The sequence below is a fragment of the Pelodiscus sinensis genome, chromosome 7, assembly GCF_049634645.1.
Source record: "Pelodiscus sinensis isolate JC-2024 chromosome 7, ASM4963464v1, whole genome shotgun sequence".
In the NCBI taxonomy this organism is placed as follows: domain Eukaryota; kingdom Metazoa; phylum Chordata; order Testudines; family Trionychidae; genus Pelodiscus; species Pelodiscus sinensis.
In genome coordinates, this window is record NC_134717.1 from 34,762,066 (window position 1) to 34,785,453 (window position 23,388).

The window sequence follows — 23,388 nt, forward strand, 5'->3', positions numbered from 1 at the left end:
CCTCTGTGTGGTACGGATCTACTGTATCTGTTTCACCGATGGGCAAACTGAGCCATAGCAACATTGAGATGGTCAAAGTTAAATATAGAATCCATGGCAAAACCAGAAACAAAATCCTCAAAGTGTCACTCAAAATTCCTTTTTAGAAAAACTGCTGGAGCATGCTGCCTATGATAGAATAAGTGTAAAACTGATAGAAGAATAAATAGAGTAATAGAAGTTGTATAAGTCTTACTAATTCCATTCACTGCAAGTTTCTTAATTTCCATTTTAGGCATTTTGATGTTTTTCAACGCAGATTCTAATTCCCAGTTGTCTTCCAGGACTTTAATCTCTAGGTAAAAGAAATTTCCACATTAACAATCAATTTGTTTTTCAACTCATCTCAGTTAATTGAGACTCCTTTGTTTTATTTATGGCTAGAATGGAATAGAATGTTTACAAAACAATAAGGAGGCCAGCGCTGTAAACTTAATTTGGTTTTAATTATTCAACTAACAAAATTAATGGCCCATCTATTCCCCAGATCCCCTGAACTGAACATTCTGCAACTCTAGTTCAGGTTAAATTTCTGTCAATCTGGATGGAAGTTTTGTTTAAGGATCTCAAGGTTTGGATGGAAGTTGGAGATGCCATTCACGTGGGGAAAGCTTGAATGGCCAGGCTTCTAGCAGGTGTTATGATGGGAAGAAGGGAGAGAAAACACCCTTCGGTCAGAATGCAGGGCTGCAGAACAGAATCCTGACAGCTGCCATGGAAGTCTTTGGCCTACCATAATGGCTGCAGTCCATCTGTGCCATTTGTGCAGTTTGGTATGGTCACCGTATACTTTGACACCTCCTAAGCCAAGCTAGCATGGAGGGCCCCAATCCCTTTAGAGAGGGAGTTGCAACCCCTCCTTTGGGTGCTCTGCAGCATACCCTTACATGGTGCTTTTCTCACTCAGGCACTGGAAAAGCTAGAACATGGTGCTATCTGCATGTGGAAGATAGAGAGCTAGGGTGGGTGGTTATCTGCAAAATTTAATATAGACAGTAATTGACAAGTTCCTCTATGCTGACTCATAATACTTTGAGCACTGTCTGGACACTGTGTTTCAAGGTAACTCACAGGTCTGCTCTCATTAAAGGAGCAGTTTGTTGCCAAAAAATGAATGGTCATCTTACTGGTTTTTACTAGCAACAAGGAGAAAAGGTCAGTTGAATATGGTGGTCCTACCTTCCCACAGTGATTTCCTAACTGCTGGTGTCAGGAGTGGTCTTAGTTCTGTCTGCAATCCAGTAAACAACCTCCAGTCCCTAGTATCTAAATACCCCAGCCTGTATCGGAGTGGATTTATTTCTGAAGTAGGCAAGGAGCCACCAGCAGCATGAGTGAAGGTAGTCTGCACTGATAAATAGGATTAGAATCTGGACCAGTTCTACCTGTTGTGACTTTGCAGACTCCATAGTAGAGCAGGAAAGAATTCATCTTTCCTTATGGCAGGACACCGGAATACAAGAAACCCTTACCCTCTGAACTAAACTATCAAATTAGTCTCCCTTTTTTCCATTGCTATTTTAATATTGATTACTCTGCCTTTGACTATCTTCCGATTCTTTTTATGGAAATCTCTCCTATTAATCTAAAAAAATCTATCTTTGGGCTCTAACATCATGTTCCTTTATGACGGGTCAATATCCCTTAATTGATTAGAAATTCATGCACTTCTTTTCACGTATAAACTGGAACACTCACATACTCTGTATAGTATAGAAATTAATTGATCTTTTTTCTCTCTTCATCCACTCACACCTCACTCTTCCTACCTTTTAGTTAGTTAATAGTGCAGAATACACTCCTGTCTGCAACACACTTTGCCAAATATTGTCCCTAGTCACATCCCTTGTCCTGAACAATGGATTACTGCTCACTCTCTCTATCCTACCTCATATTAACAAAATACAGTGTGATTCTTGGCATCTGAATTAATTATTTAATTTTGTCCTCTGCTGTACCTTCATTGAATTGTAACTTGCAGACTAATTTCTAATCAAACCTCAACATAACCATGTTTATTTATTGGAAAGCTTTACTAGATGATTAACCATCAAAGATACTGACATGCATATTTAAAGTTATATTTCCCATATAATTAATACCCAGCACAAATTGTAGTACTGGCATATTAGGAAAGATACTTTGTATATCAACAAGCTTTCCTATCACTAAAATGGACATAGTATATTGGACCTAGTGGAAATCTGTGACCTGAATCTTGACCCTCAAACTGAAACAGAACCGTACATGATTTTTTAAACAACTTTAGTTAAACTTTGTCAGTATTTTACATATTTGGAAAACACTTTCTGCTTCTGTGACTGCAATAATACCAGAAGAATACAGCCTGACCATGCTCAGGAAATTCCAGACTTTTTTCAAGAAAGTCAGTGACTGTGAAATGTCCAGGCTACTTTTGCAGATCCAGTAATTTTGGATAGCTTGGATAAAAATCTCGATGTCAGATCCAAACCAAACTGGAGCACCAAATCTTTTGGAGTTTGCTCATTCTGTAGACAGCTTCCAGACTGGTGTATGTGAATTTAGCTGCAATTTGAGTGAATGGGTGGTATGTGGTCAAATCTCTGCTAACCACAATAAAAACAGACTCCCTATTCCTCTTATGCAATTGCAGCCTAGTCCAAGACAACACTGTCATAATAACTTAACAAGAAAACAATTAGCACAAGTGGCACAAACATGATTAAAACAAGAGGATACACAATCGCTCTTACAAAAACAAAAGAAGGCAGCTTAAGCATGTTGTTTTTGCAGTGAAGCAGTCTAGCTGAGCAAGTCACAGGTGAAAATCCATTAAATTAAACATTTGTTTCCGAGGCACAAGGAGATATTAGAGTGCCAGACTGATCATTCAATACTTTGTGCACCATTTCATACAGATTGTGTTCTTCTGCTGGAGCAATTAGAAGAGATCCTTAATGTGGAGCAATTCATGCACAGATATTGCAGAACGAGAAGTTGGAAGAACATAGCTAGAGAACAAAAGCTCACATTGTGGGATGGAGCAACCTTTCCCTGCTCCAGACATTTCTTTTTGATTCCTCACAAAATTTCTAGTCAATCCTTGTTCAAGTAAAATGCAGGTCAATGGCAGTGTGCACGAGCAAAGGTCTAATAGAAACTTTGTATTGATCTCAGGATGTGGCTCACTGGGAGTTACCAATGCTCAGTATGTCCACTCTTTCTAGCAATGTAAAATTCAGGTCTGGATTCAACAATAAAAATACAGTACATCCACATTTTACAATTTAATAAGAAAGAATCTGGATATTGAATCTACCCTCAAAAAGGGTTACACAATTTTTAATATAAGTCTAAGCAGTGATTTATGACATTTAGTTTGCAAATATTCAGGATAAAAACAGTGCACAGAAATATGCAGAATATTTGCAGTACCTCTGTCATTGCTGCTGTCAAAAAGAGTGGAAATAGGAATGCCTGGACCTGTAATGAGAATTAAAAAAGAAAAAAAGTTGTATATAATTGAAACAACTTGATTTGAAAAGCAGAGATACTATTAAAACATCAGTGGTAAGATATATCAGATTACTTGAATTTTCCCGATTGAATGTTTGCATATCATTTCCTTTATATAGAATCATAGAAATGGAGGGCTGGCAGGGACTCCAAGAGGTCTTCTAGACTATCCCCCTGTACCTACATCATAAAGCAGTAAACACTCTGAAAATGTATTATACTAACAAGTGTAACGATACCTATTAACAAGACCCAGGCATAATGTATTTGCCAGCCACATCAAATAATCGTATATTTGCTCTTCTTTAGGAAATGACTGCATAATTATGCTTCAGAATCCAGGCTTTCATTTTAAAATAAATCTTATGGTTCCACAGAATAATAACTGAACTTCCATGTAGTAGACAATGCTCTAGGAAAAGGTGTGAACTATCCCAAGCCATCTCAATAATATGTAAACTCAGAAGCCTAAGGATGTCTATTTAAATATCATTATTGCTAACTATCTGTGATGAAATCACTGTACACCCAATAGGTCATTGCTGTTTCATGTCAAAAGCATTCAGTTGGCACATTTGCATCTCAGCAGTGACCCAGGTATCAGATCCATAAAGAAAGACAGAAGCCAGTACTGCTTGATGGATATGCTTTGTAGTTTAAGTTGATATGTGGTATTGACACAACAGAAGGTTTTAAAAACCATTTAGCCTTGTGGAGTCAAGGTTTCATGTCACCATGGCAGCTTCCTTCCATAACAGTGGAGCCAAGATACTCATGATACAAACAAGAATGTCAAGAATACTAACCAGCCTCCAGTGTCTTCCCAAGTGACTCAATGTCCAGGTGCCTTAGTTATCTGTTCTGTATACAACAGTCCACAGCAAGTCCTGGACTGCTGTATACAGAGCAGATGCCTGTATCATAGTCCCACTAATGGATTCTTGGTCTACTCAAGCTATGACAAAGCTTCATGCATTTGACCCAACAGAAGCTGGATAGAGAAGACCCCATGAGCAGCCTTATACGTGCTGGAAGATATTGTGATTTTCAAATGCAACTGCTTCAATCTTAATAAAGGTAGCCCAAAATACTAGTGGGAGACTGGATTCTCTGGAAATGGGTGATCTAAAGTGTGTATTCTTTGCTCTATGAGCAACAGAATGACTGACTGACTGACTGACTGACAGAATGAATGGTTAACCAAACTAGCTTCCCTCCTAGTTATAATACCCAAAAGCCCCAAATCTCTCCAACCAATCTGTCTAAACCTCCAGCATATCTTGATATCACCTATAATGCTGTGAGGTATTTTTAACAGAAATATCTGTCACAATGAAAATTTGTGGAAAATTTAAATTCAATTTAGTAACAAAATATAAAACTACAAAGGTTTCTGTATTAACTGTACTGTACTGAGCTGGAAGGGATACAGGGCCTGAGGAGGAAGGCCACATTTCATAATTCTGGAATTCCTACAGAAGAACACAGGAGTCACTGCCACACACATTGTCAAAAGCACTGGTAAGGAAATGGGGTCTTGGCCATTACCAAGCAACAAAGCTGTAAGGAGGAAGATAACCTTTAAAACCCTGAAGAGCTTTTCTTTTCTGTAGATAAGGTGACATCTAGCTAATAACTAAGGTGCCGTTACATAAAGTGAACTCAAAATTAACAATGTGAAATGGGCTTCTGAGAACATGCCACATCACATTTGCTAAGGTGAGTAGATTTCATGTGGTGATGACAACATCAAATATTCTGGACAAGGATGATTGAGAGGTGTTATCATTCTTTTACGCTTGCTCCAGTGGCTGGGGGTTTTATTATTTGTACAGCTGAACATTCCATTCAAATTCTGAAAAATGATAGCAAAAGTTCTATGCTACATATTGGATAGTGAAGGATGAAATGTAGATTTTTTTTGTCTTTGAATTTTTATAGTAAATAGATTTAGTGACCATTATTTACAGTGCCCTGATAATGGTCCACTGAGGTCCATGGCAAAATCCCTATTGATCTGAATAGGATCAAGATTTTATCAATTTCTGGCTGGAGAGCAATTTCAAAGGTTTCATACTTAACTCATATACATATCTCTCTCTATTTATTTTCAGAAAAATTATAATTATTGTGAAAAACAACATCACTTAGAAAACTGTCAACAGTTTCTGGGTCAAAATCAGGCCAGATTTAGGCAGGCTCAGGTTTTACTAATTTCAGTGGGAGTGCCATTTGCTTATATCACTGCTGAATTTGGCCTTTTATGTAAGAATCAAAGTACAGATTAGTGGAAAGGAAACCCAAAGAAAGAAACAGTAATGGGTTTCTAGAACCAGTTTTAGTAGCCCATGGTAGTATGTGATTTTGGCTGATGTTTGTCAGGAAATTAATTTTGGGGATTTCTGTTTTTGTTTTTTGTTTTTTTACAAAAACCTATATAAAAATTGACTAAAACAAATATGTTAAAATATTTCACAGGAAAAAATAATAAGCAACTGAAAATATTTTCTCCAGTCATTGGTAACCAACATTTTACAGTTTAAAATCGCGTCTGAAAACTATTAAGACTGAATAAATACTGCTTGGAACAAATATCATCATCTATCTCATATTCCCTTGAAAATACAACTTATAATTTGCTTGATCACATGCTATACTTACCATAGCAGACTAGGGCATAATACTTTGCATTTTCACTAAATCTCGCTGTGTAATACTGACACCTTTCTTTCCTTATATTACAAGTAATGCATTGTTTCCTTAGAGGATTGCTTCCAATGCTAATTCTAGGAAAAAATGAAAATGAAACAATATAATATTGCTTTGAAGAACATTTTCCAAATAATGCTACCAAATCATCTATATTGTAAAGTTAGTCAATTTAAATGTCACTTTCTAATCAATGGTTTACAGTTTTTCTATATTTTTAAACAGTTCTATAAGTCAGAAAATCCACAAGATAGGATAACTGACTTTTCCAAGGTCACACAGGAAATCAGTGGCTACGTTGGAAATTGAGGAGAGGTCTCCTGAGTCCAAGTCCAGTGCCCTAAACACTAGATCTTGTTTCCTTCTCCATTTATTTTTGTGTACAAATTTCATTTAAAAACACTTGCATATGTATTTTTAGCACTATCATGTATCTGTTCAGGTGATTTACACATACAAGACTATCCCCTATACAAGGCAGTATCAAAATGTACCTCGAAGTGATGCATACATATGAGGGCCACATTTTGAAAATTGATACCAGTGTTGTGTGCCCCTCCAAAAGGCATGCTCAGTTTAAACAAAATATATATTATCTATTCACTGAAAGGGACTTGTACACACAAAGTAACTGCCCAATTCAAATTTTAGGTAAAAAATCTTGATATTTATTCTTAACATTTTGAAACTGATTCAGATTCTATAAATCCAGATTCATCTGATATTAGTTTAATCAAAATTAATAACAAAATTTGATATTAACTTACTTATATATATTCCTTCTCCCTGGATAGCCTTCAAATTCATTGCTTGAATAGAATCTATAAATTAATATGCTTGTTATTATTAAGTACTCCAGGAAATCATAAACTGTGAATTAGTATCAGGCATACTAAGTGAGAAGCCACCTTGAACAGTTATGTTTAACTAAACTAGAATCTGGATTCTGACTTTTTGTGGGTGGAGGGCATAAGACTGAACAGTGGGTTAAGCACCCTAACTTCTCATCCCTACAAACTTTTGTTCAAATCCTGAGAAAATGGCAAGTGAACCATGACATTGGGCCCTGATCTACACTAGGAAGTTATTTCAAAATAACTCCCCTTATTTTGAAATAACAAGCTCACTATTTGAAATAAGAGGCTGGTTATTTTGAAATAATAACTCCTGCTTTCCCTTGGGAATAAGCTTATTTCAAAATAGTTATTTGGGGAGTTATTTCAAATTTAGTGATTTTTAAATAATTTCCTAGTGTAGACATGCCCTTAATCACATCCTCCTACTTCCCCTCTGTTAGCTGATCAATTAGAATGTGTAGATTCATCTATGTAACAGGGAACTAAGCAGAACTATTGAGTATGACTCAGAGTCAGCTACACATTTGCTTAGCCATAATCACTCAAATCCTGCTGAATGGTAATAGGATTACTCATCTGCTTAAAGATAGGAAGATGTTGGAGTTCTTTGCTGAATAGAGGCCTAAAATTATTAGAAAAAGATAGTGGCCTTGATTTTCAAAATGCCTTTCAGAAGCTCACACGTGCCCCATATTTATACACAAAATCTACTCTAGCTGTGTCCACAGACTAGGTTTTTCCACCATGCTAACTATGGCCGTGTGCGTGCCCAGACACCTGATTTGTGTATACAGCTGTGGTAATTCTAGACAAATTGCTCACAGTTCCCAGGCATCTGTCCCTTTGATTATCAGGGTCTAATGAGATTAATGGAACCCTACAAAGATCAATGCAATTGTATTACATGCCTAGTGACCGCAAATACCGCATAAACAACATGCTCTGCTTTATAAAATACTTACATTGCATCATCTGTTACTCTGAAAATGTATATTGCCTCCCATTGTCCACTCGTAATTGGTATTGCATTTTCCTATAAAAGTAGATGCACAGCAAGATTATTTCAGGAACCTACAGTATAGGAATTTACTGAGGATAATTCTTCGTTTGACGTACCACTGAGCCATTGATGTAGTGAATATGCTTATAACCAGCCTTGTCACTAAAAATTTTGTAGTATGAAGAGTTATCTGAAGTAAAATATGGTGTTGAAACGAAGAACTGAAACAAAGGGATAGGAAAAAATGACCAGGCTTTTGAGCAATGTATATCATATATACTTTATAATACATACACATTAGAGTGACTAGAGAGTTGCCTTCCCTTTTGTAAGTATATTCTATCAAACCTCTTAACGGGTAATATGAGCATGCCACAATGCTGGTAACATGTACACATGCTTTGTACATACACTTTGTGACTCATGCACATGGGATTGCATGTGTGTGCGCGCGCACTTGGTTTGATCAGATTTTTAATGTATTCATTTTTTAGTTATAATCAGAGTTAGTGAGTCGTAAAAATAAACGTTTTTTAATAAAAATTTGTATTTGTGAAAGCTGCCGGAGTTAAAAGTCCTGATGACTAAAGTCTTCTGTGTAAGCATAAGGTAGCTACAGCATGGATCAGAGGCTGTCTGAGATTTATCACTCTGCTTTACCAATACGCTTCAGTGCTGTTTGGGAATAAAGAGGATTCAATCTCTATTCCTGCTCAAACCTTGGTCTCCTCTGAGACGGTCAACAAGGGAAACAATTGGTGACAATCGTGATTTTTATTTTTTTTAAATTATAGAAAATTATCCCACAGAAAATGATCTGAAGCCCTTGGACGATTATGCCATCAGACACTCTTTAGGTCCCATGACTTTCCAACACTGCTGACTTGTGCTATATTTGAATCTGAGCAGCTAAATTGTTCTGCATTCCATTATTAATCTCAAACCATTAAATCCCCCTCCAAGAATAAAGCAAAAAAATTGTGTGTAGTTTTGATTAGTTTTTATAGCAACTTGTCATCATTAATCCAGAAATGAAGGTAAAGAAAAGGAGTTCAAATAAAGTGTCTTATCCCAGTGGATGCATAGTATGAATCTCAAAATAATAGGACTGTGTGTACTAAAATATGAAGTTTTCAATTAATCCTTGTGTAAAAAGACCCAGACACTGCTCGACTTAGTCTTAGTAACTGACCTTGTCATGACTAAAGAATAATAGACATAGTTTGTGTATCCTATATATGGGGCATGTGTGTGTAACATATACAATGACGTGTCAATGTTTATGTGCAAGGTAAGTACAGCATGGGGCAGAAGCTGTCCAAGCTTCCCCATTCTGCTGCACCAATATGTTTCAGTCCTCTTTGGGAATAAAGATAGTTCAATCTCTTGCATTCTGATGACTGAAAAAGTAGACAGTGGGCATTGTCTGTTTTTTCAGTCTTCAGAATGCAAGTTCCTCAAGGCAAGAAACATGTCTCCTCTGATATCCGAATGCTGTGAGAGCTATTGGACGTAAATATTTATCTTGATGTATTGGTAGTTGAAAGCAAATGTTACCCACAGCTTACTGGTCTCTCGCCACAAAGGCTTCTCCCCCAGTAAAGAAGAGCAGCACTTTGCATTAAAATTATGCTCCGAAAATACATTTCAGACATGTATTTATTATAGACATGTCTGGAGGAATAGGACATGCTTTCAGTGGTGCCAAGGGAACTTTCTTTATCACTGTCCTCTGCCAGGATAATGCTTTTAACAACTCCTGGCACTGTGCACTTAGATACTTCTCACTTATGTGAATGTGATTCCTGTAACTTTAGTATAGACAATAATCATTAAGACTGAGATTTGTAGTCAATGAGAGGTGAGCACATATCTCACTTAGATTCATACTCCCAACATTATGGTGAAGATAAGTAAATGACTGTAACTTTTCATTAAATCATAGAAAAAAACAACAAAAATCCTACTCCACCAGCCCATCCAGTCTGACTCTCTTCTATATGCTGCTGATTCTGAAAAACAAAATAAAAGGCAAAACCTTTAAGATGAATAGGAAAGAGAAGAGTACAATTTTTTCATAGAGATGAAAGATCTTCAGTTAAATATGGAACCGCAAATGGACACAGTAGGATTTTAGAGCTAAATTCAAATCACTCTTGCAGCAACAAGTTCCTGGAAAAATGGAAGGATATCTGACCAGGTATCAGGACTATATCAACAATCTTCTATAACATTTCAATAAAAGCTAGAATTAATGGCTATTTGATCTCAGTTAATTTTTCATTAAAAAAAATCAATCCCTTCAGGACTATTAGTGTTAAATATGTGGATAGAGCCCAACTGTGATAATTTGGCATAGTTCCATTGACTTCAATGGAGTGTTGCTGATTTACATCAGCTGAGGAATGGAGCCTGTATGTTTATATTCATTTTCAAATTTACACCTGATATTGTCCTAGAGCCTTTATGTATTGTAGCACGTAAGCTACTTTAGACCATACCATTATAAGGCCATTCTATATCCAAACACAATGGGTACTGATGAACAATGAGAAATTCTCTTTTTCTTCTCTGTCAGAGGCTAAACATATTGGGTCAGATTCTGGTTTCATTGAATTACACCTTTGTAAATTCAGAGTTATTCCATTTTATTTAGAGGCATAACTCTAGCTTCACAGCAATATAATCAAGATCAGAATCTGATTTGCTTCCTCCATGGTATTGTAAATCTCAGCAATCTTGAGAGGACACTCTTCATGAGTCTGTAGATTTTAGGGACTAACTCTTGCGAATAGTTCCACTAGTGTAATAGTTCAGTTAAAGTATATTCCTCTTTTAACATAATTCATTTTCATAGAATCTGTGACCGAAGTTTGCAAAAGAGATTTGTGATTTGGGGCACCACAGGATTTGGGTCCACAACTAGAGATTCCATAATGTGATTGGGTTTTGACAGAACAGGTCCTCGACCTCTCTGAAAATTATGCCCTCTAAGGTGCTTTAGTTGGGTACAAAGAAGTAGAATTAAGGATTAATACGTAGCATTTAGACACTGAAAATTATTAGTCACTTTTGACAATTTGGGCACCTGCAATTCCTCATATTGCTAAGGATTTTCAGGATTTAGGCCCTTATTATATTTTTAGTGGTGAAATTTATAAAATGGCTTGTACAGATTTAGTATGTATTCAAATCAGTTCTTTTACTAGCTCTAATGATCCTTTTACAAGTTTTATTTATGTTTGACTTACAAGGTTCCTCATGCATTTCCAATAGTGTCTAATGACTTTTTCATTGCATACTATAATGACCTGGTTGTTGATGGAACTAAATTATTTACTTATTAATGCTTACAATTCTGCATGCAATATATTTATAATTTTTTTAATTTTATAAATTAGGGGTTTTTTTTAAACTGATTGTTTAATAGAACATTTTTTCACAATCTGAAGCACTGTGAAATGCATATACAAACATTTGCTCCATGAAGAAAACAATTTGAATCCTTATCTGTAATATAGGGTGTGTCTAGACTACAGCATTTTTTTGGAAAAAATAGTGGCCTTTTTTCAAAAAAACGTCCCCTGCGAAAGTAAATTGAAAGAACGTGGCAGTTTTTTCAATCGTGGTAAACCTCATTTTATGAGGAATAATGCCTTTTTTCGAAAGTACTCTTGAAAAAAGGTGCTGTTGAATACAAACTGTGCTTTTTCGAAAGAGAGCATCTAGACTCTCTTTCAAAAAAGCAGCTCGCTTTTTTGAAAAATCTGCTTGTAGTCTAGATGCTCTCTTTTGAAAAAGCCTCTTTTGAAAGAGGCTTGTAGTCTAGACGTAGCCATAGCAATTCATTTCAGAATTGTGCCTTTTCCTCCTCTTGTCAGTCCAGTAAAGTGCTATGCACGCTGATGTCCCACTGACTTTAGTGGAAGTTGAGGGCATTCAGCACTTTACAGGAGTACTCAGACTTTGCAAGACAGAATCCTTGTGCAGTACTCAAACAATTACTTCTACTGCTTGGCTTTGCTTCTTATTCATAGAAAAAATGCAAACATAAATGGCAAGATTTTGCAAGCTAATAAGTCTGCAAGTAAAATAATGTCCAATTTCAACTTTGCTCATTTCTGCCTATGGACATTGACAATTCACAATTTAGGGGCTGATCAGCAAATGCTTAAACATACAAACAATTTCCATGGGATTACTTGAGTGAGTAAAGATAGTTCAGTCTTTGTGCTTTAAAATGCAGGCATTTATACATCTGTACATTTGGAAGAAAAACTTTAAATCAATGCCACACAGAAAGTATCCAAAACAATTACATTTATTTGCAAATCAAGATCCACCTTTGCATTCCTGATTTATTTATCTCTGTTTTAATTAAGGCCCTGATCCCACAAGTACTCATGCATGTATGTGACTTTTCTCACAAAAATAATCCCTTTTACTTCTATGGCAGTGTTTCTCAACCAGTGGCATGAGTACCATTAGGGGTACTCGAGAGAATCATAGAATAATAGGACTGGAAGGGACCTCAAGAGGTCATCGAGTCCAGCCCCCCGCCCAGAAGTCTAGGGGGTACGTCAACACCACTGAAATTTGGAGAAAACTGAATTTTTGCTTTAAGTTTTACAGCGCTTTATTATTTTTGTACTTTTTACACCCAAAAATTTCATCGCCCACCTGGCGACAATGAAGTTGTTTAAACAAATGTGCTGAAATGGAAGAAAAAAAATGTGTGTGTCTGAAAGCTATAGGTACTGGGGGTACTTATAATTTTTTTAAAGGGGTACTTTATAAAAAAAAGATTGGAAAACACTGTTCTATGGGACCACTCATATGAGTGAAATTATTCAAATGCTTAAGATTTGCAGGCCCATGGCTCACATAAACATGTTTTCATAGCCCCCAATCCTGCAAACACTCACACACACACAGCTTTTATTCACATGAGTAGTTCCATGAAGTCAGATTGGTTTCTATGAGATTATTCACATAAATACAAGATAAACATTTGCCTGAGTGTTTGCAGGATCAGGGCTTTAAAAATTATTTGTGAAATGTATTATTATTTTCAAATGCATAAAGTGTAGCACATTTGTTGTGCTTTATGCCCTTGGTTTAATCAGAAAACAAAGAAAGATGGAACTGTTTTTGCCAGTGGAAATGCACAGAGATGCACTTCTTCAGGACAAATAGTGCTAATGCAGCACTCCCATCTGTTCACGCTCCTTCAATTGGCCATTTGTGCAAAATTTAACATGATAAAAGCACTGTGTCACTGTATAAACAAAGTATTAAGGAAACATCAATGCAATTAAACAAGAATTATGAACACAATCCTGCAAGAGACTGATCATTTTGGCCCCAATCCAGCAAAGCATTTAAGCACATGCTTAACTTTAAACGTGGAATTAGTCCTATTGAAGTAATTTATATGCTTAAAGATAAGCACCTGTGCTTATATGTTTTGCTGGATCCCAGAGTGATCAGCATCTTGCTGAACAGACCCCTTAACTTCCTTGATGTTTCTAAATCCTTTCGATTTTCTATATAAACTTTAATCCTCAAACACATATCTCTTTTTAATGGGACACAAATTCATTTTAAGAAAAATCTGAATTGAACTGTTACATATTGAAAATTACCTTTTTCAAAATGTAAAATTACTTATTGGACCCTGAGATACAAATTTCATCTGAGTAACTTTACATTACTGTGTCTGAATTGTCCCAATGCAGTTGTTCATGTGTGAAAAGCTTGCACATATAAACTTTTGCAGGATTAATACTTAGCTTGCTTTTAAAAATCACAACAATATCTGCTATACATACTTTGTTACGAAAGAATAAAAAGTGTCTTGAATTTGCAAAGTACATTTGAGTAAATTGAAATGTCATGTTCTTTACATGTGCAGTATATAAAAATAATTTTATAAAACATACTTTTCTTTATAAAAATGGTTGCTCGAGTCTATGAACTTTAAGCTTCAACCTATAATGAGTTTTTATAGATAGTTTAACATAACCTCTAGTAATAGTCATTATGAGAAACTTTTGATTATAGGAGTATGAATGAAACCTACATAATGCAGTTACTAAACTTCAGTGTTAACCATTTTGGGGGCATCTGTATGAAATTTGGGCATCAGTGAAATGTTGACCACAGTGCTCTTATCTCTATACTACATTGTTTTGAACTAAGGGTATGTCTACACTACAGCGTTAATTCAAGTTAACTTGATTCAAAATAGTTCATTCGAATTAAGCTAATTCGAATTAATACATCTACACACAAAACCTATTTCGAAATAGCATGTCCACACTGAGTGGACCCTGAACCGAAGTTAAGGCTGGTCAGAACCAGTGCCGGCAGGGCATCAGGTTAGGACTTAGTGTGTAGGGCTGCTGCCTGAGGCTAACTGAGCTCCATGCTTAAAGGGACCCTACCCCCACCCCGGACAGACAGTTCTCAGTTCTCAGTTCCCCGCTTGCTTGTCTACCTTGATGAGGGACAGTAAAGCAGTCCTGTCTTGGAGTGCCCTGAGTGCCTGCACTCAGGACACCACAGCACTCGGCCACATGGAGCCAGAGTTGCCCCTGGGCATGCCGGTCTTGGGGTCGTTGCCATCAGCCCGGCTGCACTTGCTGCAGGCTGCCATCCGGGGGGTCCATCGAGGGGCTGTCAGGATCCAAGAGGCCCTGAGGGAAAGCGTCCACCCCAAGGAGCCCTCAGAGCCACCCCGGTCCTCCCCACCGGGGGCTCGTGCCCCATTCCTCCCCAACATCCTTCCACTTACCCCACCCTAACCCCCCTTCCTGATGTCAAACAAAAGATACATATGTTCAAAAATAGAAACTGGATTTATTGAACAAAACTGGGGGTGGCTGGATGAACCTCTGGGGAGACTGGGAAAAAGAGGTGGGAGAGGGGAAGAGAGAGGGTGGGAGAGGGGAGGGGGAAACCTGGGAGGAGGGAACTGGAAGGGGGAAGCAAAGGGAAGAAGGGAGAGGGGAAGCTCAGGGCCCAGGGTTGGGGGTCTTGCCGGACCAATTTAATTTTCATGCATACCTGCTTCTGGGTTCGCATATAGCCTTTGGTGGCCAGGCTGGCAGCTATCCTGCCATAGACGGCTGCATTCCTCCATCTAGTGCGGAGATCATGGACGTAGAGGACATCCCCCCCAAACCTTATAAGGTCCGTGATCTCCACCCTGGACCAGGAAGGCACCCGCCTTCTCCAGCCCCTGTTAGGCTCCTGGGAGCTGGCAGACTGCTCCTGGGGAGCAGCAGAGGGCTGGCTGCCAGTGGCTTGCTGGCTCATGTTTTGGAGCCACTGGGTCAGGGGCCTCGGTGGCCACTACTGGCTCTGAACTGGCAGGTTTGGAGCTGGCATAGGCACTGTGGCCAGGATCTACCCCTTTAATGGCTCCAAGGCTGGGGGAGAGGAGAGTAAGTTTTCCTGGTTGTGCCCAGAGTGGCCACCAGGGCTCCCTGGGAAGGACTGGAGGAGCCCTATTTCGAATTAAGTGTCTACACAGCACTTAATTCGAAATAGCTATTTCAAATTTGGAGTTACTCCTCGTAGAATGAGGTTTACCAAATTTGAATTAAGTGCTTCGCTATTTCGAATTAATTTCGAAATAGCGGTTTGCATATATAGACGCTATTAAAGTTAATTCGAAATAATGGCTGTTATTTCGAATTAACTTTGCAGTGTAGACATACCCTAACTGAAGTAATTTAGAAACTAATTCAAACACAGCTTTAATATACAGGCAGTCTCCGAGTTACGCGGATCCGACTTATGTCGGATCCACACTTACGAACGGGGCTTTCTCTCCCTGGAGCTCGCAGGCAGCGAGACCGTCCAGAGCGCAGTGGTCCCGCCACCTCGACCTCCAGGGCGAGAAAAGCTGCTCCGGGTGCCCCTGGTCTGCTGGGGACCATCTCCAGCAGATCAGGGACACCTGGAGCAAAGCCGGGGAGGTGGAGGGGTCCCGCGCCTCTGAGGCTTTGCTCTGGCAAAACCTCAGAGGCGCGGGACACCGCCGCCGCTGCCGCTTTGCTCCCGGTGCCTCTGGTCTGCTGGGAGCAAAGCCCCGGGCCTGTGGAGCGAGGTGTACCGGTAGAGCGTGGAGCGTGGAACGAGGTGTACCGGTAGTTCGGAATAGGAATCCTAGTCCGAACTACCTAGGTCGAGCCCCGTGTAGCCGCGCTGCACGGGGTTCGAACCAGCGGGGTTTTAAAAATGGCGTCTCCCCGCTTATGCAAATGAAGCCCGGGAAATTCAAATCCCGGGCTTCATTTGCAAGTGCGGTATGCATACATTACCCTCCTAGTTCGAACTAGCAGGGTAGTGTAGACATACCCCTTGTAAGTCAGAACTGGCATCCAGATTCAGCCACTGTTGAAACTGATCAGTTTCAGCAGCGGCTGAATCTGGACGCCAGTTCTGACATACATACAGATTCAACTTAAGAACAAACCTACAGTCCCTATCTTGTACGTAACCCGGGGACTGCCTGTATATGCTTTCAGAGTATATAAATTGGGTGTATTTTTTCACAGTTTGGCTCTTCCGCGTGAGGAGATCTCAGGGCTCAGAAATAAAGAGGAGAAAGAAACCCAATGGCTTTGAAATCAGCGCACATCTGTTTTGTGATTTTATTTAAAGTCTTTGAAAACATAGTACTGACAATTTGATTTCTTGCTTTAGTAACTCAAATTTATTTATTGATTTACTTTGCAGAGGAGTCACAGTATCATGAAATAATTCATCAGTAGTTCTAGGTTCTTAGTTATTTAGTTTAACAATGAGGGTGATTAACTAATGCAGGGGTTTTTAACCTTCTTTTTCATTTGTGAAAATCTAAAAAATTCCAAATGAAGTTGTGGTCCCCTTAGGCATAGTCTGCAGACCTCCAGGGTCCAGGGACTATAGGTTGAAAACTACTGAACTATTAGAACAAGGGAAGTACCATATAACAATATATTTTGATATTTTCAGATCTTAAGTACTGTGAGTCTGTCACAGAGGTCATGGAAGTTATGGATTCTGTGATTTTCCAAGCAGCTTGGGCACCCACTATGCCAGCCACGCTGGCCACTGCCGAGGCAGTCTCTGAGCAGCAGCGGAGTTGGATGTGGGAGGAAGCTTGGGAAAGGGACAGGAGGCTGGGGCACAGGAGGCATGAGAGCTGTTGGTGGCACTTATTTGGGGGTGCACACTGGAAGTGGCAACATGTCCCTTGGCTCCTAGGTAGAGCACAGCCAGGTGGCTCTGTGCACTGCCATCTCAACTCTCACTGGCTGCCATTCCTGGCCAATGGGAACTATGAAGCTGGTTCTCAGGCCAAAGCAGTGTGCAGAGTCTCCCTGACTGCAGCTCTGTCTTGAACCTGAGGGACTTGTTGCTACTTCTGGGGGGCTGTGCAGAGCTAGGTAGGGAGCTTGCCAGCCCCTCAAACCTCCCACCACAGGATTAGTGGGGAACCCTCCCAGAGCATCAATGGCTCCCATGGGCTGCCCCCGCCCCTCCCCCAATCGCCCAAGTTTTAGTTAGGGGTATATAATACAAGCGAGGAACAGGTCACAGGCGATGAATTTTTGCTTACTGCCTGTGACCTCTCCATGGCTTTTACTGAAAATATCTGTGACTACAATGTAGCTTTCCCCCTCTTTTTCTGCTTTAAATTTTTGGGGTTTCTGTGGTCCTCTGTGCCTCTTGCTCTACTCATCATCTGAAGAAGTGGGTTGTGCCCATGATAGCTCATGATATTAGCTATATTTTTTGTTAATATCTAAGTTACTAGAGGACCAACCTTTCTGGAAGATACGCTTTAGTCAGTCACACATTGCAGGGCTTGATATAAGAGTAACTGAAGGAAGCTCCATGGCCTGTGTGAATAGGTCAGGCTAGATCAGTGGTTCTCAGCCAGCGACACGTGTACCCTGGAGGTATGCAGAGGTCTTCCATGGAGTACATCAATTCATCTGGATATTTGCCTTACAATAAGCTACATAAAAAGCACTAGTAATGTCAGTACAAACTAAAATTTCATATTTGTTTATGCTACACACTGAAATGTAAGTACAGGTTGAACCTCTCTAGTGCAGCACCCCTAGGACCTGATCGGTGCCAAACCAGAGAATTTGCTGGACCATGGGAGGTCAATATTGTCTACCAGTATTACCAACACTTCCACTGCTTACTGGGCTCCTAGAAGACATTTGGGGGTAAATTAGAACAGCACAGAACATTAAGAGCCAGGACTGCTGGATGTAAACAAACTTTATGGAACCGCAGGAAACTTGGCCCCGCCTATCATAAGTGAACATCTGGCTAACTAAAATCATGCCAGACCAGAGAGTGCTGGACTAGAGAGATTCAACCTGTATAATATTTATATTCCAATGATTTCTTTTAAAACAATGGTAAAATGAAAAAGTAAGCAATTTTTCTGTAGGAAAGTGTTGTGACACTTTTGTATTTTATATCTGATTTTGTAAGCAAATAGTTTTTAAATTAGGTGAAGTTTGGGGGTACATAAGACAACTCTGACTCCTGAAAGGGGTATAGTAGTCTGGAAAGCTAGAGAGTCACTGAACTATATAATTTAATTGATCTTTCTAGCCTCAGAAATCTATGAATCTGTATTCAAATTCTGTAACGTCTACTGTCTGTAAATTCAATTTCACAGCAGAGTTAAGCATATATATCAATGTGCAGTACCTCTGGACAGTACCAGGAATTGGAGTTTTCTTGGAAGTCACATACAGCTAAGACAGAAAAATTCTGGATTCGCTTCAGCCATTGCACACTGATTCGATTATCTGTTACCCAAGTAAGCCAAGTGAAATAGTGATCACTAAAAACAAAGAATGAAAGCTGGTTATTATAATATAGAAGTAGACTATTACTATCACATCCATTATGGCCCCAATCTTGCTTTATTGAAGGCAATGGAATAATACCCATTGACTTCAATGGGATTGGATTCAGTCCTATGTGAATGAGGACTGTAAACTGCATAATATATGAATCAGTAAAGGCAGTATCTAAAACTTCAGGTTAGCTCCAGATCCATACGGTAGATAAGTATGAAGCTGCAGCATACAGAAAAGAACCTCCAGAAAAGAAATTAAGAGGTCCCATCATTCAGCACAAAACAGAAAAGGAAAAGAAGATGAATTTGAGAACACACTACCTTGATGCTATCACTGCAGGAACAGGTACTTCCTTAGGACCTAAACCTTCAGGGTTAGTAGTGTCTACAATAAACACTCTAACGGTAGGATTTTTAGCCCCAGCCTTCAAAGGAAATGTATTACCAGGTTATTCAAATCAAGCTCTGGAGGATTAGTTACCAGTTTAAAAAAATAACATTTTTTCTTGCAAGAAAGAAATAAGTTTCTAAAAATAATAATAATACTATGGAACATAATGGAGCAAATTCTTAATCTAGTATAAATCTAGAGTAATTCATTGTGGCAATTTGTTACTTCACTTATCATTAGTTTATGCATCAAGACAAATTATCTAGTTCAAAGTCCATCCGCAAAAAAGCATTGTGCTTGGGGGTAGAAAACATGAAATTAGGCGGAAGTTCTTCTCTTCTCTGTGCAGTGTATATCTCTGGAATATATACTGCCCTAGTTTTGGGCAGAAGACTTCTGTTAGAGCATGTCTACACAGCAGGACTAAAGCCGAAATAAGCTACGCAATTTGAGCTTCATCCATAGCTTATTTATGCTTTTGGCACTGTCTACACAGCAGTAAGTCTGAGTAGGAGCTCTCTTCCTCCAACTTCCCTTACTCCTTGTAAAATGAGGGTTACAGGAGTCAGAGTGAGAAGTCCTCCAGCTCGACATTATTTTGACATTATGTCGAAGGAACTGCTTGAAGTGTAGATGCAGACTGTCTTATTTCACAATAACGTCTGTTATTCCGAAATAACATTGCTATGTAGATGTACCCTTGGGTTCCTAGGAGATCTCTAATACAAAACAAACAACTTTGCTTTATATTGGGAACTCCCATTTAAGGCCTGAACCTAGCCCATTGAAGTCATCTATGTCCTGACTACCTAAAGTCAATGGACTTTGGATCAGGTCTCTGAAGGATTTGAATATATATGAGATCTCACATCCTCTTATTTCTCAGTGCAACATAGGCCTTGATTTTTTTTAAAAAATACAGTATATTATAATGAAAACATTGTTAAGCAACACAATAAGTACAACAGGTAAGAAAGTAAAGTAAGGCCCAGAACCTCCTTATATTTGTAAGCTTAACTGCACTTTCATGAGTAGTTTCATTTATTTCATTGGGACTACTCCTGTGCATGTAAAGGTATAATACACATGTTTATATCTTTTCTTTCTTAAATAAATTCTAAGCTAGAGCAGAATTAAACTCTGCTACACAGGAGTATAAACATTCTTCATGTACATTTGAGGTATCTCGATTTAAAAGACATTGCAACCCATTTACAAACCAAGAGGAATAAAATGGCACCCATTGAAAATAATCAACATACCTTGGGATATGGAATAGACATTTTTCTAGGATACTGGTCCTCACCATAATATGAATATTCAATAATTGGTATGTCAGTATCATTAAATTCTACATATGCTATAAACTTTCCATTTGGAGACCACCACAGAGCATATTTCACAGCAAGCATTTCCTCTAAAAAAATATACATATCAGTTGCAGGTCCTCATTTATAACCTAACAAGGCAATATAACCTAAAATTACATCTTTGCCATCAGTGTACACATCACTTCTCAACTAGAAAACTCTTCTATATGAAAAAGATCTTGACTCTTCAAAAGCACTTAGGAATATGAATAACTTTATTCATGCTGTAGTCTATATTAAGAGGAATTTGGTTCTAGTTTAAATGATCTTAAATTTAGAGGAGTAGAGGAAACTGAGATGACTAGTGTGAGATAAGTTAGAGGTAAGTTGGAGGTAGTATAATGGAAAAATTGAAGTCAGAGAAGACATGACCCATAGTTATATTGTTGTTATGTTTCTGTTATAACTGGTTTTAGCATGGATTTTTATGAGTGTTTTTAAAATTTGTGAATCTTTTATTAAAATGCTATCTGTGTTGATAGTATGGGAAGAATATTGGTGCATATGTTAATTTAAATAATGTCTAATGTAAAGAACCAATAAGGAGCCTGCAGAATTATGAAGGTTGTAATGAGTAGGCTTAATATTAATTACTATTATAAAAATAGTTGTGTTACTGGTGCGGAGAGATCCACTTAACATCAAACAGGTATTGTAAGGTTCCAGGAATAGAAGGCCATACTCCACTCTGTTTTCAGGAGACTGATCACTTATTAATGGACTACTGAGTGTATAATACTCAAAGAAGTACACACTAAAGTATGCTCATTATAGCTCGAATGCTTCAAGGACTGCTTTTAGAAGTGGACTTGGAAGAAAATGAAGGATGGAACCTAGTGATCAGTAATTATGAGGCTGTCCCAACTTCTTGGAGTAGCATAAAGGCAATCACCATGTCTGAAGGGTACAAAGAATGAAGGGGGTGATCAGGAGAATGGAAAGGGCAGAAGCTTGGGAAGTAGGTGGACACTGACTGGAAAATATCCTCCCTTTATTCAGAGCACTGCTCTGAGGAAAAATAAATTATGTACAGTACATTAAAAGCTCATGTTTCCTATCAGAAAAATACCTTAACAAATTGGTGCATCATTTACTTTTAAAGCTAGTTCTTTCTATTCCTAAACACCAAAAAGGATTTTCATTCTGCATCAGTCCACTGGCTTATCTGCTCAGGTACTGGGATTAGCCAGAAGAAGGCAGAAACTAACAATATACCTTTGTGCAATGCCATGCATGAGGTCAAGGGAGGAGGAAGATAGGATCTTTCTTCTTCATTTGGACAGGTAAATGGTTTATGCCGCAAAACAATAAGTCTGGTTACTCATATCATTATCATCACTTGTACACCTACAGATATTAACTGTCGTAACATTTTCCCACACTGAATAAAGCTACTGAATGCATTTCCATCACCTACTGTAGCAGTGAGTTCCATAGATTGATTATATGATGTGTAAAAATACATGTCCTTTCACTGATTCTATTCTTTAATTTTGGGTGCCCCCTTGCTCTATTGCAACAGAAAAAAAAGGCAATTATTAATTATCATGTCCCCAAATATAGGATCTCTTATGAAGTGCTGGGACTCATAAAACCAGGCACCTTCCCAGCACTCTAAAGCTTCCTCCTGTATATTGATAGGATTTTGCAATAATAATATGCTCTTCTGTAGTTTTCAACCTTATTTTTAAACTTCTCTAACGAGTGGTTCCCATCTTTTGCCTGTACTTGTTTTTATGTAATGGACAACATAAGGTAGGGTGTGATGATGTAGTGAGACATCAGAACATCATAGGCATGTAGTGAAATTAGAAACTGAAAAATAATATATATACACTGATGAATAGGTCAGCCCAATTGCTTTGTAGAAGTAAATCAAGCTATTTTACGCTGTATTGAGTCTGAATCTTGACCTTAGTTTAAGTCACCACAAGACATGAAGACAAGACATGAAGTGGAGATGTTGTTTTACACATTCTCTGCTATCTACCCTCTTAGTCAGTTCAAAGAGAAACCAATGCTCTGAAGGACATCTGGTTCTTGTCCTTCACAGGAGGATGGCTCTAAGGAAAGATTAGCCTATCTAGTAGGGATCTGTGTGTGAAAGAGAGAGGGGAGGAGGAGAAGGAACTGTAAAAATGAGGATAAAAAGGTATGGCATGGAATTAGAAAATAAGACCTGTTTTCTGGCATTGATAAGGGCTGGGTAGTTACACCCAACTAAAGCTGCTAACCCAAAACAGCACTATAGAATGAAGTCACATAACAGTGGATGAAAGGAATATTTACAAAGGGCTAAATGTAGCCCATGGTCTAGAGTGGCTTCTGCTGGGACAGCTCCTGCTGAAGGGCACCTAAGGAAGAAAGTCCACTGTGGATCCCAAGTAAAAATTGTCCAAGTACAGATGTCCGAGCCTGACAGAAACTCACAACTGAAATGTAGTAAAATATAGACTCTAAATACAGCACCCACTTGCACAACACCAGAGATCTTAGGAGGGGAAATGAGAAGTAACTTATCTAACTGAAGCTATAGGCAAAATTTAACTGAAGAGAGTGTAGTTTCCTGAGTTGAAATTTAGCCAGGACACAGCACTTAACATTTCTACTCTGATGAAATGTGCCATGTTATCTTGGTT

At 38.5% G+C, this 23,388-nt stretch overlaps 1 protein-coding gene across 1 annotated transcript in view; it reads right to left on the minus strand.

Annotated features, from left to right (window-relative positions):
• Positions 1-23,388, minus strand: part of FAP (fibroblast activation protein alpha) — a 61,356-nt gene that overhangs the window by 20,013 nt on the left and 17,955 nt on the right. Inside the window, exons 9-18 of the mRNA XM_006114846.4 lie at positions 20,642-20,796; positions 19,310-19,413; positions 18,835-18,970; positions 10,071-10,115; positions 8,220-8,324; positions 8,066-8,136; positions 7,014-7,067; positions 6,199-6,323; positions 3,457-3,504; positions 236-334 (exon numbers count right to left, since the gene is read on the minus strand). Of these exons, the coding sequence (XP_006114908.2) occupies positions 236-334; positions 3,457-3,504; positions 6,199-6,323; positions 7,014-7,067; positions 8,066-8,136; positions 8,220-8,324; positions 10,071-10,115; positions 18,835-18,970; positions 19,310-19,413; positions 20,642-20,796 (942 nt within the window). The remainder of the gene's footprint in view (positions 1-235; positions 335-3,456; positions 3,505-6,198; positions 6,324-7,013; positions 7,068-8,065; positions 8,137-8,219; positions 8,325-10,070; positions 10,116-18,834; positions 18,971-19,309; positions 19,414-20,641; positions 20,797-23,388) is intronic.